General features: G+C 38.1%; 1 protein-coding gene across 1 annotated transcript in view; it reads right to left on the minus strand.

Moving 5' to 3' along the window:
• Positions 1–18,132: 18,132 nt before the first annotated feature.
• Positions 18,133–24,000, minus strand: part of LOC122254631 (NBAS subunit of NRZ tethering complex) — a 243,171-nt gene continuing 237,303 nt past the window's right edge. Inside the window, exons 31-38 of the mRNA XM_086532481.1 lie at positions 23,044–23,184; positions 21,854–22,045; positions 21,162–21,362; positions 20,583–20,813; positions 20,082–20,216; positions 19,695–19,865; positions 19,476–19,586; positions 18,133–19,232 (exon numbers count right to left, since the gene is read on the minus strand). Of these exons, the coding sequence (XP_086388607.1) occupies positions 19,071–19,232; positions 19,476–19,586; positions 19,695–19,865; positions 20,082–20,216; positions 20,583–20,813; positions 21,162–21,362; positions 21,854–22,045; positions 23,044–23,184 (1,344 nt within the window). The 3' untranslated portion in view covers positions 18,133–19,070. The remainder of the gene's footprint in view (positions 19,233–19,475; positions 19,587–19,694; positions 19,866–20,081; positions 20,217–20,582; positions 20,814–21,161; positions 21,363–21,853; positions 22,046–23,043; positions 23,185–24,000) is intronic.

Raw genomic sequence — 24,000 nt, forward strand, 5'->3', positions numbered from 1 at the left:
TTAAATTTGTTCTTATCGTTTAATAAGCAAGGCCTCCGTGGCACGACGATGAAACCTCCGGAAAGGCTTGGCACGCCAGCCGTGTCGATCCTGATGTCCCACAAAACAGCTGTTTTGAAGACCGACGTTCCTTCGCAATCTGCGGGATTCGTTGCACAATCAGATAAGGTTTATTTGGGTTGTTAAGTCTTCCTAATCATGTTGTGAGAGAGAGATAGTTAGCTCATCTTTTCTTCATTTTTTATATTCATATCAACCATATGGAACAGTAATTGTGCTTTCAGCTTTGTTATTCATATTAATTAGCTAAAATCTAATATCATTCTCAATTAGTTCGTATTTGGTCTATCTTAAATTATCTCATTAAAATGGCTTACTCGAATTTTATCTATTTTCTTAATTCATCATATACATTAGTTAAGCTTAAGTAAGCCACGTGCCGAACAAAGGCACTAAGCCGTAAAAGACTTTCCCGACAGAGAGCCAGAGAGCAAGGGTTGCAGGAAGACGTTTCTTTTGCTGTGAGTCTTATCCAACGAGTCAATTATTGCACAAAAAATCTCGTCTCGGATCAACTTCATGATTATCATCATTTTCCATTATTTGTATGATTCTGGTGCGAATTCATACTTTTCGTTTAAGCTCTAACTCCACCGAGACGAGGGAAAAAGGATCGCGGACAGAATGTGCGAAGGACTCTAAGGTGGACTCTGAGGTGGACTCTAAGGTGGACTCTCAGCTTCCCCGTGACTTGGGAAACCGACAACGGAAGTGACTCGCTGAACAGGTGTAATATCTCAACTTGCTTATCCACTTAAGTGCTTTATCTCTATTGGAGTTCATATAGTGTTAGTAATTTCAAACAATCTATCTGTTTGTATCCTTTTTTTTATTATTATTTAGGGAAAGGGTGTTGAGAGTTTCTCCCTTCGCTTATAAAGAGGGAGTGACAGCAGTGCTATTGTTGATCCTTATTCAGTTCAGACAGGGAAATATGGCTAGAAATTTTATTTAAGCTCGTAAGCTGAATTATATTTTACTAAACAAGTAAATTGCAGCGATACGAGACATATACTCACACTCTGCGTCACTCACGTTCACTGTCAACTCACGTACTCATTCCTCACTGTAGACGCATCATCTACCGTTCTTACTCTTCATTAACTCATCCCGCGCCTATGTTCACAAACACACTTGACACTGCGATTGTGTCATGGCATAAAAGGAATGAATTCATAGTGATTCGATAGAGGACGCTCCACCCACAATATTCTTTTTATGGCCCTTAGTTTGTTGAAAATAAAAGTGGATAGTTATTAGCAATGTATTTCTATAAACTCACCATATACTCTCTTACTCTTGCATTAACTCATCCTACAATTTTGTTCACCAACATACTTGACACTCCGACTGTGTCATGGCGTAAAACGAATTAATTAATTCATATCATAATTCGGTAGGACGATTTAGTGCCGCCCACATTTTTTTTTTTATCGTCCTAAGTTCGTTCATCTAATAAATTAGACGGTTATTTTCACAATATTCTTACTCCCTTGTAGTATTTTCTATTATCCTCCCTCACTCTCTGTTTTTGTTGCGTTATATTTATTGGTGTTATCTAGTCTGATGCTGTTTGTAATATCTTTATCATTATATCACCATTATTGTGATTATCATTTACTTTATAATTATCATTATTATCTACTAGTGTTGTTGTTATCATCATCATTATCATTGTTATCAATATTATTAAGATTAGTTTTATTAACTATTATCCTTATCGTTATCACCATAATCATCATCATCACCACCATTATTGCAAGTGACTGTCCAAAAGAAAGTTGACATATCAATTACAAAGTATTAGCCACAAATAGTTTCATGTTAGCTTTTTTGTTATCCTTATCAAAAGGACCTACTGCAACTACTACCACTATCAATATTGATAATAATAAAATTGATAAACTGCGCCATGGCCGGGAATCGAACCCGGGTTGACCTACTTGGCTGACAGAAAGGGCCAACTACACCTCAGCCCTGACCACCAGACCACCATGGCACTGGAATAAAGGACGATCTGGGCTTTAAATCTCGCGCTCTCCTGCTTACGCATAGATAGATATGATAGATGGATATAGGTCTCTCTCTCTCTCTTTTTTTTTTTTTTTTTTTTGGGGGGGGGGGGGGGTCAATCAGTTTTTCTTTAATTCTATTAAAACCTGATCACGACTTCAACTGAAAAAATATGTATGTATCTATTACCCGTATTTTTGTCGATGTCTGTTTGTATTCTAAGATATGTATTTCTTTTTTCTGCTCTCTCTCTCTCTCTCTCTCTCTCTCTTTCTCCTTCCCGCATCCTTCTGTTTTCGCATTTTATTATTCCCCTCCCTCACTTCATCTCTCCCTCCATCCCTCTTTCTCTTCCTCCTTCTCTCTCTCCCTTCATCCCTCTTTCCCTACCTCCCTCTCTCGTTCCCTCCCTCTCTCTCTCCCTCCCTCTCTCTCTCCCTCCATCCCTCTTTCTCTTCCTCCCTCTCTCTCTCCATTCCTCTCTTCCTCCCTCCTTTCCTCTCTCCCTCCCACCCTTTTTTCCTCTCTCCCTCTATCCCTCTCTTCTTCCCTGCTTATCACTCTCCCTCCTCCCCTTCCGGCCCTCCATCCCTCCTTCTCTACCTCCATTCCTCTCTCCCTCTCTCCATCATTCTCTTCCTCTCCCTCTCTCTATCCTTGTCTTCCTCTCCCTCCCTCTCTCTCTCTCTCTCTCTCTCTCTCTCTCCCTCCCTCCCTCCCTCTCTCTCCATCTCTCTCTCCATCTCTCTCTCCACCTCTCTCTCCATCCCTCTCTCTCCATCCCTCTCTCCCTCCCTCCACCACCCTTGAAATCCACGTGCGAAAACAGAAGGATGCGGGAAGGAGAAAGAGAGAGAGAGAGAGAGAGAGAGAGAGAGAGAGAGAGAGAGAGAGAGAGAGAGAGAGAGAGAGAGAGAGAGAGAGAGAGATAGAGATAGAGATAGATAGATAGATAGATAGATAGAGAGAGAGAGAGAGAGAGAGAGAGAGAGAGGGAGAGAGAGAGAGAGAGAGAGAGAGAGAGAGAGAGAGAGAGAGATAGAGATAGATAGATAGATAGATAGAGAGAGAGAGAGAGAGAGAGAGAGAGAGAGAGAGAGAGAGAGAGAGAGAGAGAGAGAGCTGATAGAGCAAAAACTCATTTTACCGTGATTATGAAGGATTTTAATGCCAAGATAGGAATAAGGGAAGATGGAGAAACCTCGGTTGGGAAACATGGAATAGGCACCAGAAATGAGAGAGGGCAAAGGCTGATAGAATTCGCCGAAGCTCAATCCCTTAAAATTATGAATACATTCTTCGAAAAGAGACCCGGGAGGAAATGGACGTGGAAATCGCCTTCCGCCATTAAAAACGAAATTGACTTCATAATCACCAATAGGCGCGACATTGCACAAGACGTAACCGTTATCAATAAAGTTAATGTCGGTAGCGACCATAGACTGGTCAGAAGTAGAGTTAAATTACAGCTAAGAAGGGAACGAAATAAGCTCATACAGAAGCATCTCCTTAATCTAATGAACATTAAGAATAGGTCTTAATATCCGAAACAGATACTCAGCTCTCGAAGAAAATCTTGACATAGACCAAATGAACGACCAATTCAGTGAAATATTAAAGGAAACTGTACTTGAAACATGCGGAAAAGACGAAAAAGAAAAGTTCATGCACACACACACACAGACACAAACACACACACACACACACACACACACACACACACACACACACACACACATATATATATATATATATATATATATATATATATATATATATATATATATATATATAATTCACTCAGTGGGGGCTTTTTAGATCGGGATTTCAAGGCGAGGGCGACGGTTTGTGCGGAGATGGATTATTATTATTATTATTATTATTATTATTATTATTATTATTATTATTATTGTTATTATTATTATTATTATTATTATTATTATTACTATTATTATTATTATTATCATTATTTTGTGTGTGTGACAATGAAATAATAATGGTGATAATAAAAGCAATAATTAAATAATGTTAATAACAATAACAGTAATAGTGATAATAACACAACCGACGATGAAGATGATAAGAACAATGCTAATAATAACGATAATGATAATGTTTACATGATAATGATGATAAATCATGAAAAGTAAGGATAATGACGATGATGGTGATGATATTAACTATAGGGATTATTATCGTCAATGTTATTAATATCATTATTGCTGTTATCATTTTTATTAATTATGAGGGTGAGGAAAGTTGTGATGATAATGATGATAATGATTATAATAAGTATGATAATAATTATTATGATAGTTTCAATGATAGTAATAATGGTGATAGTTATATTACTACTACAACTACAACTAAAATCAATAATAAAAATAATTAATGCGCCATGGCCGGGAATCGAACCCGGGTTGACCTACTTGGCTGGCAGAAAGGGCCAACTACACCTCAGCCCTGACCACCAGACCACCATGGCACTGGAATAAAGGACGATCTGGGGTTTAAATCGCGCGCTCTCTTGCACACGCAGAGAGCCATCCCCCCCCCCCTCTCTCTCTCTCTCTCTCTCCATCTCTCTTTTTTCATTCCTCTGTTCCTCCTTCTCTCTCTCTCTCCATCCCTCTTTCCCTCACTCTCTCTCTCTCTCTCCAACCCTCTTTCCCTTCCTCCCTCTCTACCTCCCTCCCTCTCTCTCTCCCTCCATCCCTCTTTCCCTCCCTCCCTCTCTCCTTCCCTCCATCCCTCTTTCCCTAACTCCCTCTCTCTTCCTCCATCCATTCCTCTCTTCCTCCCTCTTTCTCTCCCTCCATCCCTCTTTCTCTTCCTCCCTTTCTCCTTCCCTCCCTCCCTCTCTCCTTCCATTCCTCTGTCCCTCTCTCTCTCTCTCTCCATCCCTCTTTCCCTCCCTCTCTCTCTCTCTCTCCATCCCTCATCCCCTTCCTCCCTCTCTACTTCCTTCTCTCTCTCTCTCTCTCCATTCCTCTTTCTCTCCCTCTCTCTCTCCTTCCCTCCCTCTCTCTCTCCCTCCATTCCTCTCTTCATCCCCGCTTATCTTTTTCTCTCCATTCCTCTCTTCCTCCATCCCTCTCTCCTTCCCTCCCTCTCTCTCTCCCTCTACGCATATCTCTCTCCTTCCTCCCTCTCTCTCTCCCTCCATTCCTCTCTCCCTTTCCGCATATCTCTCTCCTTCCTCCCTCTCTCCTTCCCTCTTTCTCTCTCTCTCCATCCCTCTTTCTCTTCCTCCGCCGATTATTTACATGTGTGGAAAATTTACGCAATAAAGCAAAGGAAAATCAGCGAAATTTTATTTTCTACCAAGATAGGTAATTCTGAATACACATCTATGTCCTAGAACCTTGACAGCGGCGACCTTGCCAGGATATGACAGAAATTACTTTATCTGGACAGAAAATTTAACTCATTGTAAAAATCCTTCGCATTGCGACGAGAAGAGAGAGCGAAAGAACGAGAAATTGAGAAGATAAAGAAGATAAAGTCCGAAGCGGAGAAATGTAAGAGAGAGAAAGCGAAATTAGAGCGCGAACTAGAATTGGCTCGCCTAAAGAACCCGAGGGCATCGGAGGTTCGTTGCGGAATTGGAAGAGCTGTTAGGCCTAATTTGCCAGTGTATTCCGAGGGAGAAGATATCGCTAACTATTTGGTGAGATTCGAGCGAGTGGCTGCATTGTTGAATGTTGACGTTGACACTTATGCCGTCCGATTAAAGCAGCTGATGTATATACTTCACTTTCTCCTGAAATAACGAGTGAGTATGAATATCTTTAAAAAGTTTTCTCTAGAGGTTTTAGTAAGATACCGAATGGCTACAGGCATGATTTCAGACAGTCGAAGATTGAAACGGGAGAATCATTTCAACAATTGATTATCTCGGAAGGTCTGATTGGTTCCTGCAAGTAAAGTATCCCAAGCTACATGCCCTTCATTCGCGTAAAAATCCGAAGAAATTAGTAGAAACCCTAATTCACTTTTTAAATTTGAATGTATCGATGGGCTAATTTGCACAACGTGCGTTAAGTCAAAGTTTAACGAGCAGGTTAGAAAACACTCTTTGGTTATCCCTTCAGAGTGAAATTCTCTCGGACAGAGGCACGAAGTTCACGTCGCAGTTAATATCCGAACTCCATAAACTACGGGGAGTTCAACCTGCATCCATGCCCCTTACCAGAAAGGTCAAGTAAATCCCGACGAAAAGGATAGTTTGGGAAATGGCTGCGCGTCGATTATCCGGGTTCAGTTTTGTGTCTGGAGATTTCAACGGAGACGATAAATTACCCGTTACTCCTGATGGTCGGGGAGAGGATGTGTACGGTGACATTAACACTGAAGAATCCTGCGTGAATCCTAGTTTAGAGAAAGAACAAGAGAAGGATATTCGTAGGATATGTGAGTCGTTTAGCGATGATATTTCGGAGATCCCAGGGTGATCCTCCGCTGCTGAAAGGTCAATGTTATTTCTATCATTATTGCTGTTATTATTTTTTTTATTTCCATTATTATTATTATCATCATCATTATTATTACTGTTCTCATTCTGCTTGTTGTTATCATGATTATTAGTATCATAATGCTGAAAGTAATACATCATAATGATAATGATGCTAATTACTAATAACTATGATAATTATGATTATGAGGAAAGTGATAATAATCGTGATAGTAATTATAATATACATGATAATTACAATACTAGTTTCAATAGTAGTAGCAATAATAATAGTGATTATATTAAAACTACAGCATCTCTCAATATTGATAATAATAATAATAGATGTACGCCATGGCCGGGAATCGAACCCGGGTTGACCTACTTGGCTGGCAGAAAGGGCCAACTACACCTCAGCCCTGACCACCAGACCACCATGGCACTGGAATGAAGGACGATCTGGGGTTTAAATCTCGCGCTCTCTTACACACGCAGAGAGCCCCCCCCCCCCTCTCTCTCTCTTTTTCTCCCTCCATTCCTTTCTCCCTCCCTCTCTCCCTCCACTCCTCTCTCCCTCCCTCCCTCCATCTCTCCCTCTATCCCTCTTCCCCTTCCTCCCTCTCTCCTTCCCTCCATCCCTCTTTCCCTACCGTATCCTGCTTATTTCCCTGCCTCCCTCTCTCTCTCCCTCCATCCCTCTTTCCCTTCCTCCCTCTCTCCTCTACTCCCTCTCTCTCTCTCTTCTTCCATCCCTCTTTCCCTTCCCTCCTTTCTCCTTTCCTCCTTCTCTCTCTCTCCCTCCCTCCTTCCCTCCCTTCCTCATTAACTCTTTCCCTCTATCCCTCTCTTCTTCTGCTTATCTCCCTTCCTCCCTATCTCCCTTCATCCCTCCCTCCCTCCTTCCATTACTCCCTCCTTTCCTCTACCTCCCCCCTCCCGTCTCATTTCTCTCTCTCTCTCTCTCTCTCTCTCTCTCTCTCTCTCTCTCTCTCTCTCTCTCTCTCTCTCTCTCTCTCTCTCTCTCTCTCTCTGCTTATCTCCCTTCCTCCCCCTTTCCTTCGAAATCCACCGGTGTGTATGTGTGTGTGTGTATATATATATATATATATATATATATATATATATATATATATATATATATATATATATATATATATACATATACATATATATTCATATACATAAACACTTTGATCCCCGGTAATGGGTTTCTGGGCTTCTGGTCACAGTCGCAAGAGAAGCAGAAGCGGTAACTCACTCAGGTGACACTTTGATAAGTTCTATTAGTTAATATATTTGGCACGTAAAGAGAATGATCGTGTTAGTAGTTCTAGATCCGGATAGCAGGTACTGGCGGCGTCGTTAGGCACGTCACGGAAATACCACGGTCCGATATAAATCTACGGTATTTAATACTCACATTTTAGTATCTCATTTAGTATTATAATGCATATAGGGTTAATGATGATCATAACGATAATAATGATAATGTTAACACTAAAGATAATAGTAGTAATATCAATACTGATAATGATGATAATAATGATAATGATAATAGTGGTAACATTAACGATAATGATGAAAATGAATGTAATGATGTTTGTAATGATGATAATGATAATAGTATCAATAAAAGGGATGATAATAATGATATCTATGGTGAATATTATTATATTATCACCAATGATGATGATGACGAAGAAAAAAATATTACCTCTGGCTGTGTGTGATGATGATGGTAAAAATAAATAAGAGGGTAATGATGATGATGCTAATGATAATAATAATGATACTGATAGTGATAGTGATGATAATGATGATGATGGTGATGATAATAATAATGAAAACAATGTTGATGATGATAATAATAACAACAACAATAGAAATATTTATCACGACAATGATTGTGATAATAACACAGCAGTGAAAATAGCAATGATGGTGATGCTGATGTTGATAGCATTGATACTGCAACTGCGGCGACTACTACTAGCAATGGAGAGAGTGGTGATATTAACAGTTGCAATAATGGTGATGGAGAAGACGTGAAGCGTTGACATGAATGAGAATGATAGCAATCACGATAATCATAATGACGATGGTAACCATAGCAACAACAGTAACAATAATAATAATGATAATAATGATGATGTAATAAGGATGATAACAATAACAAGAACAACAATAATCATAATCATAATGATGATAATGATAACAAAACTAATGGTGATTTTGATAAAAATAAAAGAAATGATGATACGAACAATTTAACGAAGATTAAAAGGGATATTATGTTAATGATAACAATAGGAATGATGATGATGGTGATGATGATGAGGAGGAGGAGGGGGATGATAATCATAATGATGAAGATGATGATGGTGTTGATGATGATAATAGTAATAATAACGATAACACCAGAAGGCTAATGCTAATGCTATGAATGATTTTGATAATATTGATAATAATGATAATGAGGATAACAATGGTAATAATAATAACAATGATGATGATAATGATGATAGTAACAACATAGTAATGATGGCGTAAGAATGTATGGCTGTAACTTTGGTTGAAATAATGATAATGATAATGATAATGATCATGGTGGCAATAATCATGACAATCTTTATAATAATGATAATAATAACATTGAAAATTATGATAGTAATAAAAATGATAATGATAATGAAATTATGATGGTGATGATAGTGATAATGATAATAACTATGATGACGATAATAATAATGATAAGGATAGGGATTAAAATATGCCCTGTTTGCGGAGCAGATGCTTCGCCTGTGTCAGCGAGTGCTGACTCAGGAGAGAGTGTGCCAGCGAGTGCTGACTCGGGAGAGAGTGTGCCAGCGAGTGCTGACTCGGGAGATAGTGTGCCAGCGAGTGCTGACTCGGGAGAGAGTGTGCCAGCGAGTGCTGACTCGGGAGATAGTGTGCCAGCGAGTGCTGACTCGGGAGAGAGTGTGCCAGCGAGTGCTGACTCGGGAGAGAGTGTGCCAGCGAGTGCTGACTCGGGAGAGAGTGTGCCAGCGAGTGCTGACTCGGGAGAGAGTGTGCCAACGAGTGCTGACTCGGGAGAGAGTGTGCCAGCGAGTGCTGACTCGGGAGAGAGTGTGCCAACGAGTGCTGACTCGGGAGAGAGTGTGCCAGCGAGTGCTGACTCGGGAGAGAGTGTGCCAGCGAGTGCTGACTCGACCTGAGCTTGGTCCTTACAGTGATGCCCAGCCATGGCAGTGACCGCCAGGCAACAGAGGAAACTCACGAGCTTGGACGGGGCTCGATCTGCCGACATCATAATGCTGATAACTATGATAATGATGATGATGATGATAAAAACAACGTTAATAAAGATATTAATGATGATAATGATTTTTCATTTTTCATTTTTCCATTTTTCATTTTTACATTTTTCATTTTTACCTTTTTTTTCCATTTTTTATTTTTCTTTCATGATGACGCGTTGTCGGGTACCTCGCTGCCAAATTTAACATCAATAAAAACTCTACGGAGTTTATCAATTTCCCACTACAGGGATGAAGAAGACGTGAGGCGTTGATACGAATCAGAATGATAGCAATCATGATAATCATAATGATGATTGTAACCACAGCAACAACAGTAACAACAATGATGATGATGATAAAGATGATGTAATAAGGATGATAACAATACCAAGAACAACAATAATGATAATTGTAATAATGATAACGATAACAAAAATAATGATGATTTAAATAAAAAATGATAAAAGCAATTATAATGACAATTATAACGAATATTAAAAAGGATATATTGTTAATGATAACAATAAGAATGATAATGACGAAAAGGAAGAAAAAATATTACATCTATGTGTGATGATGATGGTGGTGGTGCTTATGGTGATGATGATGATGATGATGATGATAATGATGATGATGGTGGTGGTGGTGGTGGTGCTTATGGTGATGATGATGATGATGATGATGATGATGATGATCGGGAGAAAGTGTGCCAGCGAGTGCTGACTCGTGAATAAGTGTGCCAGCGAGTGCTGACTCGGGAGAGAGTGTGCCAGCGAGTGCTGACTCGACCTGAGCTTGGTCCTTACCCACCGTGATGCCCAGCCACGGCAGTGACCGCCAGGCGACAGTGGAAACTCACGAGCTTGGACGGGGCTCGATCTGCCGACATCATAATGCTGATAACTATGATAATGATGATGATGATGATAAAAACAACGTTAATAAAGATATTAATGATGATAATGATAACAACTAATAAAGATAAGAACAATAGCAATAATGATAATGATGTCAGTGATAAAGTAGATAATGTTAATAATTATGGTAATGATAATGATAATGCCGGTAATAACAATTACAATCACAATGATAAAGCAAAGAAAACAACAACAGTGATGATAACAACAATAATAACGATGATAAAAAAAGGAAGAAAAATTAATTATATGCCATAATACTACGTTGATAATAATAGGAATGATGATGATGATAATGAAGAAAATACATTACCTCTGCGTGTGATGATGATGATGATGATGATATTGATAATAATGATGATAATGACAATACTGATAATAACACAACGATGACGATGATAATAACAATGCTAATGATAATGATAATGTTAATTAATAATGATGTTGACATGATAATAAAGATAATAAAAGTAAAGATAATGACGATGATGTTGATGAAATTAATATCGATAATTAGAGGAAAGTAGGGATAATAAAGATGACAGTAATCATCATATACATGATAATAATGATAATGATAATTTCAATTGTAGTAATAATGATGATAGTTATATTGCGACTACAACTACTACCACTATCAATATTGATAATAATAAAAATAAATTACGCCATGGCCGGGAATCGAACCCGGGTTGACCTACTTGGCTGACAGAAAGGGCCAACTACACCTCAGCCCTGACCACCAGACCACCATGGCACTGGAATAAAGGACGATCTGGGCTTTAAATCTCGCGCTCTCTTGCACACGCAGAGAGCCCTCCCTCTCTCCCTCCATTCCTCCCTCCCTCCTTCTCACCCTCCATCCCTCTTTCCCTTCCTCCCTCTCTCCTTTCCTTCCTCTCTCTCTCCCTCCATCCCTCTTTCCCTTCCTCCCTCTCTCCTTTCCTTCCTCTCTCTCTCTCTCTCTCTCTCTCTCTCTCTCTCTCTCTCTCTCTCTCTCTCTCTCTCTCTCTCTCACTCTCTCTCTCTCTCTCTCCATTCTTCTCTTCCACCCTGCTTATCTCTCTCCCTCTTCCCTCTTTCCTTTCTTCCCTCTCCTCTCCATCCATCCCTCCTTTCCTTTCTCCCTCTCTCCTTTCCTCTCCCTCTCTCTCCCTCCCTCCCTCTCTCCTTTCCTCCCTTTCTCTCTCTCTCCATTCCTCTCTCCCTCCCCGCCTATCTCCTCCCTCTTTCCCTTCCTCCCTCTCTCTCTCTCCCTCCATCCCTCTCTCCTTCCCTCTCTCTCTCTCTCCATTCCTCTCTCCCTCCCCGCTTATCTTTCTCCCCCATCTCTCCTTCCTTCCCTTTCTCTTTCCCTTCCCCCTCTCTCCTTCCCTCCTTCTCTCTCTCTCTCTCCATTCTTCTCTTCCACCCCGATTATCTCCTCCCTGTTTCCCTCTCTTATTAATGATGATAATGATAACAACTATTATGATAATAATGATGCTGATGACGCTATCAATACTAATAATTTCGATAATGATGATTATGTGCAACATGTCTAAGATCCATGAGAGGAAAACTCTTTCATCTAAATTTAGAAAGTTGATTGGACGACACATTATTGTTTTTGCCTCGAGTGGAATTTTGTATCTATTTCATGTAAGGTGACTGTGTCTTATGTTTCCATTATGCAGCGTGTTTGGTTAGAGGAACGAGTATCTATCATAACACACTAGAACAACTGGCATGAACGATATCATTTGAATCATAATATAACGAAACATTACGACGCACGTTGGTATTATTCTACCCTCATCAACCCAGCATCCACGCCCACCGGAGCTTCATGGCTGGACGGGTATTGCAAGCAAGCGGTCTATCACGTTTCTTTACATCTGTTCAGCCATCCTTCATCTTATTCGGAATTCGCAAATAGTTGTAAATAGAGTGATATTCTGCTTGTCCTTCCTCATTACTTATACTGCTTCTCTCCCAATATGTTTATGTATCATGCAGAATCGTTCATAATCTGCCTTTAGCTTCATCTTGTTTCATTCATATCATGATATGACTTAAATCAACAATTTTCATGCTCAGTCGACGTGAGTTTGTCTGTTTTTGCATGAAATAATTCGGATACATTTGCTTTGTCCTAGCTTGAAATATTCATTGTCTCTAATACACGAGAGAGAATGCTTTTCTGTGTCTTTTCTCTCTCTCTCTCTCTTATTCTCTCTCTCTTTCTCTTTCTCTTTCTCTCTCTCTTTCTTTCTTTCTTTCTTTCTTTCTTTCTTTCTCTTTCTCTCTCTCTCTCTCTTTCTCTCTCTTATTCTCTTTCTCTCTCTCTCTCTCTCTTATTTCGGATGGAGAAAGATCGCTATTGCAATAAGACCAGTAATCCTATTGAAATCACCAAGGGGAAATGTGATTGCATACGTGGCCGCACTCGCTTGTCAATACAGAAGGCATGGACTGCATATGCATACATGCATACATACTAACATACTTACATACTTTCATGCATACATACATATATACATACATACATACATATATATTTACATACATACATACATACATACATACATATATATATATATATATATATATATATATATATATATATATATATATATATATATTATATATATATAATATATATTATATAATATATATATATATATATATAATATATATATATATATATATATATATATATATATACACGCACATATATATAATGATAATGTAAATGGTAACTGTATGATAATGGCAATAGTACTGATAATAACAACAAAGATGATAGTAATAACGATGACACTGATAAAGATTGGTGATAGTAATAGGAGTAATAATAAGAGTAATAACAAGGGTAATAAGTTGCAATGTTTATTTTTAATTGGAAGTTGTTATCATTATTGCCATTATCATTATCATTATTGTCCTTATCATAATCATTGTGATAATCATCACTATTCACCATTATTATTATCACCATCTTTATTACTATTCTTATTATTATCGCTATTATCATTGTTACTTTTATCATCATCAATATTATCAACATTACCATCATTATCATTACCGCCATCATTACCATTATCATTACCATCACTATCATCATTATCCTTAAAATAAAAACACAAAACACATTATCATTATCATTAACAAAGTCACCAATCTCAACATCATCACTATCATCATTATCCTTAAAATAAAATCACAAAACACATTATCATAATCATTAACAAAGTCACCAATCTCAACATCATCACTATCATCATTATCCTTAAAATAAAAACACAAAACACATTATCATAATCATTAACAAAGTCACCAATCTCAACATCATCACTATCATCATTATCCTTAAAATAAAAACACAAAACACATTATCATTATCATTAACAAAGTCACCAATCTCAACATCATCACTATCATCATTATCCTTAAAATAAAAACACAAAACACATTATCATTATCATTAACAAAGTCACCAATCTCAACATCATCACTATCATCATTATCCTTAAAATAAAAACACAAAACACATTATCATTATCATTAACAAAGTCACCAATCTCAACATCATCACTATCATCATTATCCTTAAAATAAAAACACAAAACACATTATCATTATCATTAACAAAGTCACCAATCTCAACATCATCACTATCATCATTATCCTTAAAATAAAAACACAAAACACATTATCATTATCATTAGCAAATACACCAATCTCAACATCATCACTATCATTATCCTTAAAATAAAAACACAAAACACATAATCATTAGCAAAGTCACCAATCTCAACAGCATCACTATCATCATCATTCTCTAAATGAATGATGAAGGAAATTCAATCGATTATACAACGGCATTGCACGACTGAAGTGAAACGCGTCTCTTTTTCGCTCAATCTCTGTCTGTCACGAGGATGTCTGTCACGAGGATGTCTGTCACGAGGAGGTCTGTTTCTCGTGACTGTTATCAACATTGTTATTATTATCGTTTTTACTGTCAATATCGTTAGGGTTATCATCTTCATAACGGTGATACTAATGACAGTAAGGGTGATGATAATGATGATGATATAGTGATAATGATGATGATTATAATTATGACAATAATGATAATGATGATAGCTATAACAATAATGATGAAAATAATAATGATTGTAATGAAAATGATTATAAAATGATAATAGTAATGGTATTAATGATAGTAGTAATTATAATAATGATAATAACAATACTAATAATATTAATGATGATAATGACATTGATAATAACAACACCAATGATAATAATGATAACAATATAATTTAGCAATTCAAAAATTTCGTTGCAAATCGTAATGATGATCATGATGATAATGATGACGATAATAATGATAATTGTAATAGTAGTTGTGGTAATTATGATGATGATGATGAGGATGATGGTGAAAATGATGATTATGATTACTGGAACAATGATGGTGTTAATTTTGATTATGATAATAATGATAATGATAATCATAATGATAATAATAATAAGAAGAATAAGAGTAATAATAATAGTAATGATAATGATGATGATAATAATGACAATGATAATAATAGCAACGACAATAATAACAAAAATGATGATAATAATAATAGTGATAAGGATAATAAGTAAAAAAAGGACAATAAAGTCTTAATGATAACAGATAACAACAACAACAACAACAATAGAAATCTGAAAATTGAGCACTGCCCATGTTCATCGCGATGGCCTCCTGGGATTAGATTTGGCTGCTGAGATCTTAAGCCCGACTCTGCGACATTCCTTAGACATTAGGTCCAGACAACGCTGGGCCTTTCTAGTTTGATTCTCATCTCGTCTCCCAGCAGAGATAATTTCAAGATCATCTGCATATGAAATGATCTTGCATCCCGCTGGGAGGTGAATGTCGAGAATGCTTAACATGAGGGTGTTAAACAGAGCCGGGCTAAGGACCCCCCCCCCCCTTTTGTGGAGTGCCATTCTCCAGGGGCAAATGCCTGGAGAGGTGACTTTGGAACTTCACTCTGACAGTTCTGTTCCGAAAATAGCCACCAATCCAGGCAAGCAGTCTGCCTTTGATTCCCTTGCGGATCAGGATCTCCTGAATGGCGAGCGGGCTCGCTAGTTCAAAAGCCTTCTCCAGGTCCGGGGCTGACCGGGAACTGGTCTTATACGTCCGCCGTAATTCCCTCAGAGAGAACATGGCATCTGCGTCATCAGGCTCGACCGCCTTTTCTCTGATGAGGGCATGCCTGCCTGAAAGCAATTCCTCTTGGCATTCCCTCAACTCTGCTGGTAGGCCGGCGCTACTTGTTCTGGCAGAGAACTTGAGTGCCAGTCTCTCCGCCTCCGACCGCGGGTCATGGTGGGTCTTTCTGGGGGCTGAGCGATTTGTGGCCCGTCTGATACGGTTCCACAACTCTGCTTTACCCTCTTAGCAGTTTCCTGAGCATCCCTGAGAGCTTCTCTCAAAAGAGCGTGGTTCTCAGGGGCTCTCTGTCTGCGAAGTGTCTTCTGCACATATTGATTCTGTGGTTGACCTCCTTAATCTCATCATTGTAGTACCAGGCGTCTTTGAAACACCTGGACCACGGACGAGTTTTGGGGATGGTCTCTGAGGCTGCCTCGTCTATGGCATTTACTAGTCTGGCCTCAAGTATATCCACATTATCGTTAAGTGAGAAGTCACTGGTTCTGAGGCACCTGGCCAGGGCCTCCTGGAAAGCTTTCTAGTTGGCCCTGTCCACCTTCCATCGAGGATTGTGCCGAGGTACGGGTGCCGGGCCAGCGTCTAAGATGGTGGTGACTATCCCACAGTGATCGCTCGTAGCAGTGTTGTCCACAGACCAACTAATTCTCTCTACCAGAGCCACATCACGACTCCGAGTGGGAGCCAAGATGGGGTGGTGGGCATTGAAGTCTCCCCCTATGAGAATTGGTTCCTGCATTTTGGCCTGCTATACACATTGTACAGCTTGAGGGGACTCCCGGGCAAATGGATCTCAACGGCAAGGAATTTAACACCTTCTCCACACTGTACAGGATCGGCAATCAAGGAGCAGGGGATAGTCGACTTCACATTGGTAATCAAACCTCTGGTGCCTTGCGTACTCGGCAGCACAAAGGAATGGTATCCCGAGAAGCGAACAGATTCCCCTGTTAGGTGTTAGGGTCTCCTTGAGCATGACAACGTCAATGTTCCGAGATTGCACGATCGCATGGAGAAGGGCATTCCTTGAGGAAAAGCTGATGATGTTCCACTGCAGTATACTTAGATTAGAAGGAAGTCATTGTGCTAATCTGAGTCCATTAAGTCTGTGTCGTCAATGACGTCGACATAATAGGTCTCAGTGTCCGATGCCCCAGTGTGGGTAACGTCAGGCATTTCGGAGTCTGACAACTCCTTGGTGAGTTCCTCACTGAGCGTGATTTCCTCACTCGACTCGTCACTGTCGTCAGGACAGGTCGAGCCATTAGTAGGGCTGGGTCTCCTGGGAGGTGGAGAACCCTTGGTCGCCTTGACCTTCATTCTGGATGGTTGTGGCTTCCTCACCCTACCAGACGACTGCGCCACAGTCATTATCTTTATTCATTTCATCATTATCTTCATATTCATTTTTATTGATGATGAAGATATTTTTAGCATTTTATCAACATTAAAGATTGTAATGTTGATAAAATGCTATTGTTGTGAATGTTGCTATTATTTTTGTTATCAATATAATAAATATCACATGCACACGCACGGACACTGAATTCTAAAGGCTGACCAACCAAAGTTCAGCGAAGCAAAGGAAAAACTACTGAAAGCATGGAAAATAGCAAATATTATGCCATTATGTAAGAGTGGTGATTATGCTGTACTTGTTGCTCGAGGTTAGCATGGTCAGGGAGCATTAGAGGGGGGTATTGAGTGAAATTCTATTGTCTTCGTAAGATGTGTTATGAAACTCTCCCTCCAATGTTTCAATCAGATATATTTTGATCAATTGCCTGAACATGCCAAACTTTAGATTTCGAGGACAGAAAATGAGGAATTTATTATATAAATATTTTCAGGCTACAAGTTTTCAATAACCCTTCCAAGACAGGCCATATCTTAAGATACTCTGACTGGGGTAGGCTTCTTCAGATGTGATTTCAATCATAGTATGATGAGTCTTATATGATATATTATCAAAGTGATGCTAAATAGCATTTGATATGATGTGTTAGTTACACAATTCAAGGAATGACTAGCTAGTATTTTTAACAAAAAAATGATGTGAAATGCCTGACCCTGCAACAAATGCCTGCCATGGAAGGGTAAAATGTAATCCATTCAGTATGTATATTTTTCAATTTGAAAAGGTCTGTAATGAAAATGTTCATCTGGAGTCAGCCTAAGCCTTTACTGTGAACCTTACACGATTCATTAAATTACTGAGCGACCAAGTGCAACCATAAGTCCATACATCAAAATAAAAATGTAATACATTAGCATATAACAAAATTCCCTGAAAGAAAGAGCAAATGGAGTGTATACATTCTATCATATAAAAGTAATTCATAAACTTAATTTAGACATTTGCAAACAGAAGCAAAGAAAATCAATATAACAATGTAGTTTGACAACAACAATATTTCAAACAATAGCATACTATGAATAACTATAAATTTACTAAGTAGAAGTTAACTTTTATCATAGTACTAATCCTAGGGATATATAGTGCTTCTTGACGTCATAATCCTTGCAAGAGCAAAATAATGCTGCCAGTGAAAATTCTGTATAACATCTAAGAATTTTTAATTATTTGGAGGAAAATAGTGACATGTTTATTTCTTATAAACTGCTTCATATGTCATGAATGGCATGCAATTTTATGTCCAAAGAAAGGAGGCATTTGTAGTCATATAAAGAAATCTGAAATACATCTGTTTCTAAACATCTGTATATGCAGCATTTAGCGAATGTGATAAAACAAAAAAATGAGTCATATAGGTGTCTATCATTTGAATAAAATTAAATTGAAGTCATTGTTTTATCAAAACAATTACAAATAACACAGAGCACCACTCTTTAACTTTTAATAAAACCTTCTGTTTCCTAGTTCGAATTTCCAATTATGAGAAGAAAAATGTCAGAGATATTCATAGGTAAACCATTCAGTTTGAGCCTAAGAACAATAAGGTTCTGGTAAAGAGACAAGGAACAGACAAGACTATCAATCCTAATGTTTGGTAAAGAGACAAGGAACAGACAAGACTATCAATCCTAATGTGTGATAAACACAGTAATGGAATTCTAAACGAGCAAGAATAGGTACAGATTCAAAGCCAATTTTTGTAGGTCTTGAGTACAGAAGAAATGGTCTGAAGAGCTTTTGGAATTGAGCTTTGCATGACGGTTAAGCTGGCAGCTTCTTTGTGGAAGCCAGCGGACTCTAGCTGCTCCACTGCCTCTCTCAGGTGTGTCTTGTCCCCAATCTCAGTCTGCAGGATAAGGTAGTACAAGGTGGTAAGAACATTTTCAGTCATTTCATTTACTAACCAAATTATTTTGTATTACACATGATAAAATGAGAGTGAGAGAGAGGGATGATGGAAATGGATATACAAATTTAGATATTTATACAATAAGAACAAAAATTACAACAGAAAAACCAATCAAATAAGCCAGTGAAAAAGGAGGGAAATAGTAACCATAACAGGACAGCAAGAAGTCTCAAAACATACCAAATGAGTCACCAAGGGACCATACAGAGGTGTGGGAGCCACCTGAGCGACCAAGCCACGTGTGATCACCCTCGCCAATAAGTCACCGTCATAATCACGACTCTCTGTCACCTGGAAACACAAAAAAGAAAAGTTAGCAGAAGAATAACATGCAAAAACAAAAAAAAGCAAAGTGTTTAGCAGGTTTAAAGCATTACTGGTACATCATGTTCAACTCACATCAGAATTCTTCTCTAACAGAGAACTTAAATTCTTCATCATGTAGCCATTGACTTCGGGATCATCACTCAAGAGAGCCACTTTAGAACTGTATTTCAATGCCACAGCACCAAAGTCACCTTCTGCTTCACACAGCTGTTGCACCAACTCAGCAAGGCAGTCTTTAGGCAGCTGGAATGTGAAATAAAAAGAATCAAATAAGCATTTTTGTTTCAATATACACAACTTGATCTATAAACAATTTTACATATATATATATATATATATATATATATATATATATATATATATATATATATATATATATATATATATATATATATCATATAAAGTACAGAGATTCAAAATATGTGAATGTATGTGGATGCTTTGTTAATCAAAACAGACCTGGTTTTGTGAAATAACATCTTGTGCTGCTTCCCAAATGATCTCTAAACCACTTGGTGTGTCATTTTCTTTGGTTGCTTCGATTATTTTTCTAAACACTGACAGCCATGGATTGGTTAAGCTGTCCTGGTACTCCTGAAAAACAGCATGTTGTAAGCCAATAAAAAAAGAACAAAACACTCTCTAACATGCAACATGTCACATACACATAAAAGTCTTTTAAAAGATTAAAAGTAGTCAATGCATGACAGAGAAGAGGAGCTGTAAAGACAATAAAGCCCTTCCACTCTTTAACATCTTTGTTTTTTCTCTGAAGTTATAAAACTCAATTTCCATATTTTTTGCGACTATCAGGAACTGTGAGGGTGGGAAACAAATAATGTGGTCATGCATGTTAACCCAATCTCATCATAAGGAAGTGGTTGTACATCATTAAACAGGTGAGACTTTAGGTTCTCTATCGTTGAAGAACCAAAATTAGAAGAGGAGAGATGGTCTTACATCGTCCCCAAATGGAGGCCACATCTTGAGCAGATCAATCAGGGCCTGAGCTTGTTGTAAAGTTTTGGTGTGTGTTATTAGCTTGGACAGGAGAGCCTTCCTTCCTTCACTGCATGAAACCTGATCAAGTGGCATGTCCAGCTCGTCCTCATCCAGCCAGCCACGAGCCACGACATTTCCAGTCCGCAATACGCAAACCACCTGCAGGTCCTCTTCGCTGAGTGACAGATGCTAGAAAAGGGAAAATTTACATAAAAACAAAATAAGCTTGACTGACCTTTAATCTACAATTTATTATGTGATGGACATATGTATAAGAAAAGAAGAAAGTACAAATTCATTTACATTACATTCAATTTTCATTAAAAGGAGCAACTGCGAAATTTAATTTCTGAAGTTCTCCAATACAGTGGAATTACAATCTTAAAAGATGAGGACAACTTACAGGTTCTTAAATGCATACAAGTGAAAGTGTTCCATTATGAGATAAACAACAGAACACGGAACATATATAAAGTCGATATGTATCATATCTATAATCTCTTCCTTATCTTTTGTGTTCATGTATAAAATACCTACCTTTTCAGCGAGAGAAAGAGCCTCTACTCTGATCTTGAGAGGAACAGCAACATCTTCTCCTAATGATCGCAAGTCCTGCAACACTTCCTCCTCAGATAAGAGCTCTCCACCTTCCTCGAGGTAAGAGGCTATTTGTGACAGGATGTGATCGAGGACTTCCATCATGTCGTACTCACACAGCTCCTTTTGCTCTATTGCCACCTGGTGTGGTATGATAATTAATGAGAAACAATTTTAGATATTTCTTACTTAGGATAAAAAATAATAATTTAAAGTAATGATAATTGCATTATGAATATTAAACTATAAAATAGCTTGAGTCAAATAAATCTATATAACATATATCACATCCTTTTTCATAACATTTCTAGGGTATCTTCAGACCAATTAAGAACATCAATTTAATATTCATTCAACTCAACATTATTTTGATAATTCTTATAACCTACATCTTGAACATTATGACATAAAAACAACAGCAGACAAACCAAATTTGCATGAAAGGTGAGATGATAGTTTCAAAATCAGGCTAAATTTCCTGTAGCAGGTCTTCAGGTCTTATCTTTCTATCATTTTAGTAACATGGTAGTGTTCTTTTATTATTCACTAAAGCATTATCATGTGAAGTGTCAATTTCCCTCTCATCTCCACTTAAAAACATCCCTCCAACATCCCATATATGCCATTCTTACCTCAATATTTTGGTTCTTCCAAAAGTTCAGGATGATCCTCAGTGCCTGTAGCATGACGTCCTCTGGGGTACAGGCAGCCTCCTCTGGGTACACACTAAGGACCTCTTGCAAGACCTCCGTACTTGATCCCTCCAGAAGTACCTTGCAGGCAAGGGCACGGAGAGGTTCCTCGCTTCCACCACTCATTGCAAACTGGCGTGTAGACATTCATTTATCATTATCATTCTTTATATAAAGATAAATTAGTTGATTGGAATATGCTTGGGATAAATACCTGCTTTTAACTGATAAGTAGATATATTTATTTTGAGTTTTTGGTACAGACATGCATTTTAAATCAAAGTCTAAAACATAGGGTCAGGGAATTTTCTTGACAATTAACCCTCTCTGGACGGGTGGTACAGTACTGTACCGCTCATTCAAAAGCCCAGTGGCCGGGCGGCACAGTATTGTGCCAGCCATTTAATTGATTTAGGCCTAATAATTTGAACGCCCCGGCATTGGGACATTCAAGGCTGGAATGCCCCCGTCATAAGTGGGTTAACACATAACCTGTTTTTGTAAAAGCATATTATCCCTGGACTTCAGAGTAAACAAAAGCAAGCTAAATTCTGTGGTACCATCCTTTTAGGCCTATGTATTATGATATGTTAGGCATAGTGGTAGCTAAAGCCACAGAGAACATATTCATATGGAATTAAGCTCTGAAGGCAAACAGAAACAGATTTTTTTTAAGAAAAAGAAATAATGGGCCAAGATGTACCTTTATAACATAAAATTTATTTATTTCATAATAATATATTGACTTTTAATGTGCCATACTGTGTTGGGGAAGAATGGTTATTGAATGGTTGCTATATGAATATCCATCATCTTTTATTTGACAATGTTAATTGCTTGAAGCTTATATTTCTCTTATATATATATATATCTTATTTTTTTGAATACCCAAATTGGGGTAATTTCTAATTTTTCAAACTCTGGTCTGAAATAAGGGTCAAATTATTTTGATTTGCTATTTGTTCCATATAGAGCACCGGTTTGTTTTTACTACTACTACTACTACTACTACTACTACTACTACTACTACTACTACTACTACTACTAGTAATAACAATAAAGAAAAAGAAAACAATAATACTGATAATAATAATCCTACAATAACATTGTATGATTCATGGTAAGCTCACCTTATTGGCATAGTTCCGCAGAATCTGATCCTCGCTGTTCTGGAGTTTGAGGAACGTGCTAGAGCGGAGGAGGTCCAAATGGCCTCTCCATCGCTTGGCTGTCTCCGCTACCTCCTTCCATTTTCTTCCGTCGTCAGGAACCTGTAATGTTGAAGTGGGGTTTGGATGAATTTTTTTTTGGGCTACCTTTTTTTTTTTTTTTTTTTTTGTGTGTGTGTGTGTGTGTGTGTGTGTGTGTGTGTGTGTGTGTGTGTGTGTGTGTGTGTGTGTGTGTGTGTGTGTGTGTATTTTATTCACTTTGATTAGACAATCCTAGATATTTCACAATTTTCTAATAAAGCTTAGTGCATTCTTTAAAATACAGATTTGCAAGTGTTATGCTGCAAAGTCAATGGCCTAGGGAATTTTAGCAATGACATAATACCAATCTGATTGTGCATAACTATCCATTCAAAATCATGCTATACATACAATTTTAGCCATAGTAGGCCTCTATATATGGATAATTCTAGGAAATTCTTCTTTAACAAGAGGTAAACACAATTATAATCCATGAATATAGATTTAGATACTAGATATGGATTAAAATGCAAAAAATAACAGAAAAGAAAAAGTGAAATGATGATGTATTCATAGAAAACCCTTATCATAATTCATTTATATTTACATATGTACATAGTAAACATAGTAGTTTGTGTGTGTGTGTGTGTGTGTGTGTGTGTGTGTGTGTGTGTGTGTGTGTGTGTGTGTGTGTGTGTGTGTGTGTGTGTGTGTGTGTGTGTGTGTGTGTGTGTGTGTGTGTGTGTGTGTGTGTGTGTGTGTGTGTGTGTGTGTGTGTGTGTGTGTGTGTGTGTGTGTGTGTGTGTGTGTGTGTGTGTGTGTGTGTGTGTGTGTGTGTGTGTGTGTGTGTGTGTGTGTGCATGTATGTATGGTTGCGTATATATGTATGGTTGTGCA

Source organism: Penaeus japonicus, unplaced genomic scaffold (genome assembly GCF_977035675.1).
Source record: "Penaeus japonicus unplaced genomic scaffold, GWHDUDI00000001_assembly GWHDUDI00000037, whole genome shotgun sequence".
NCBI lineage: Eukaryota > Metazoa > Arthropoda > Malacostraca > Decapoda > Penaeidae > Penaeus > Penaeus japonicus.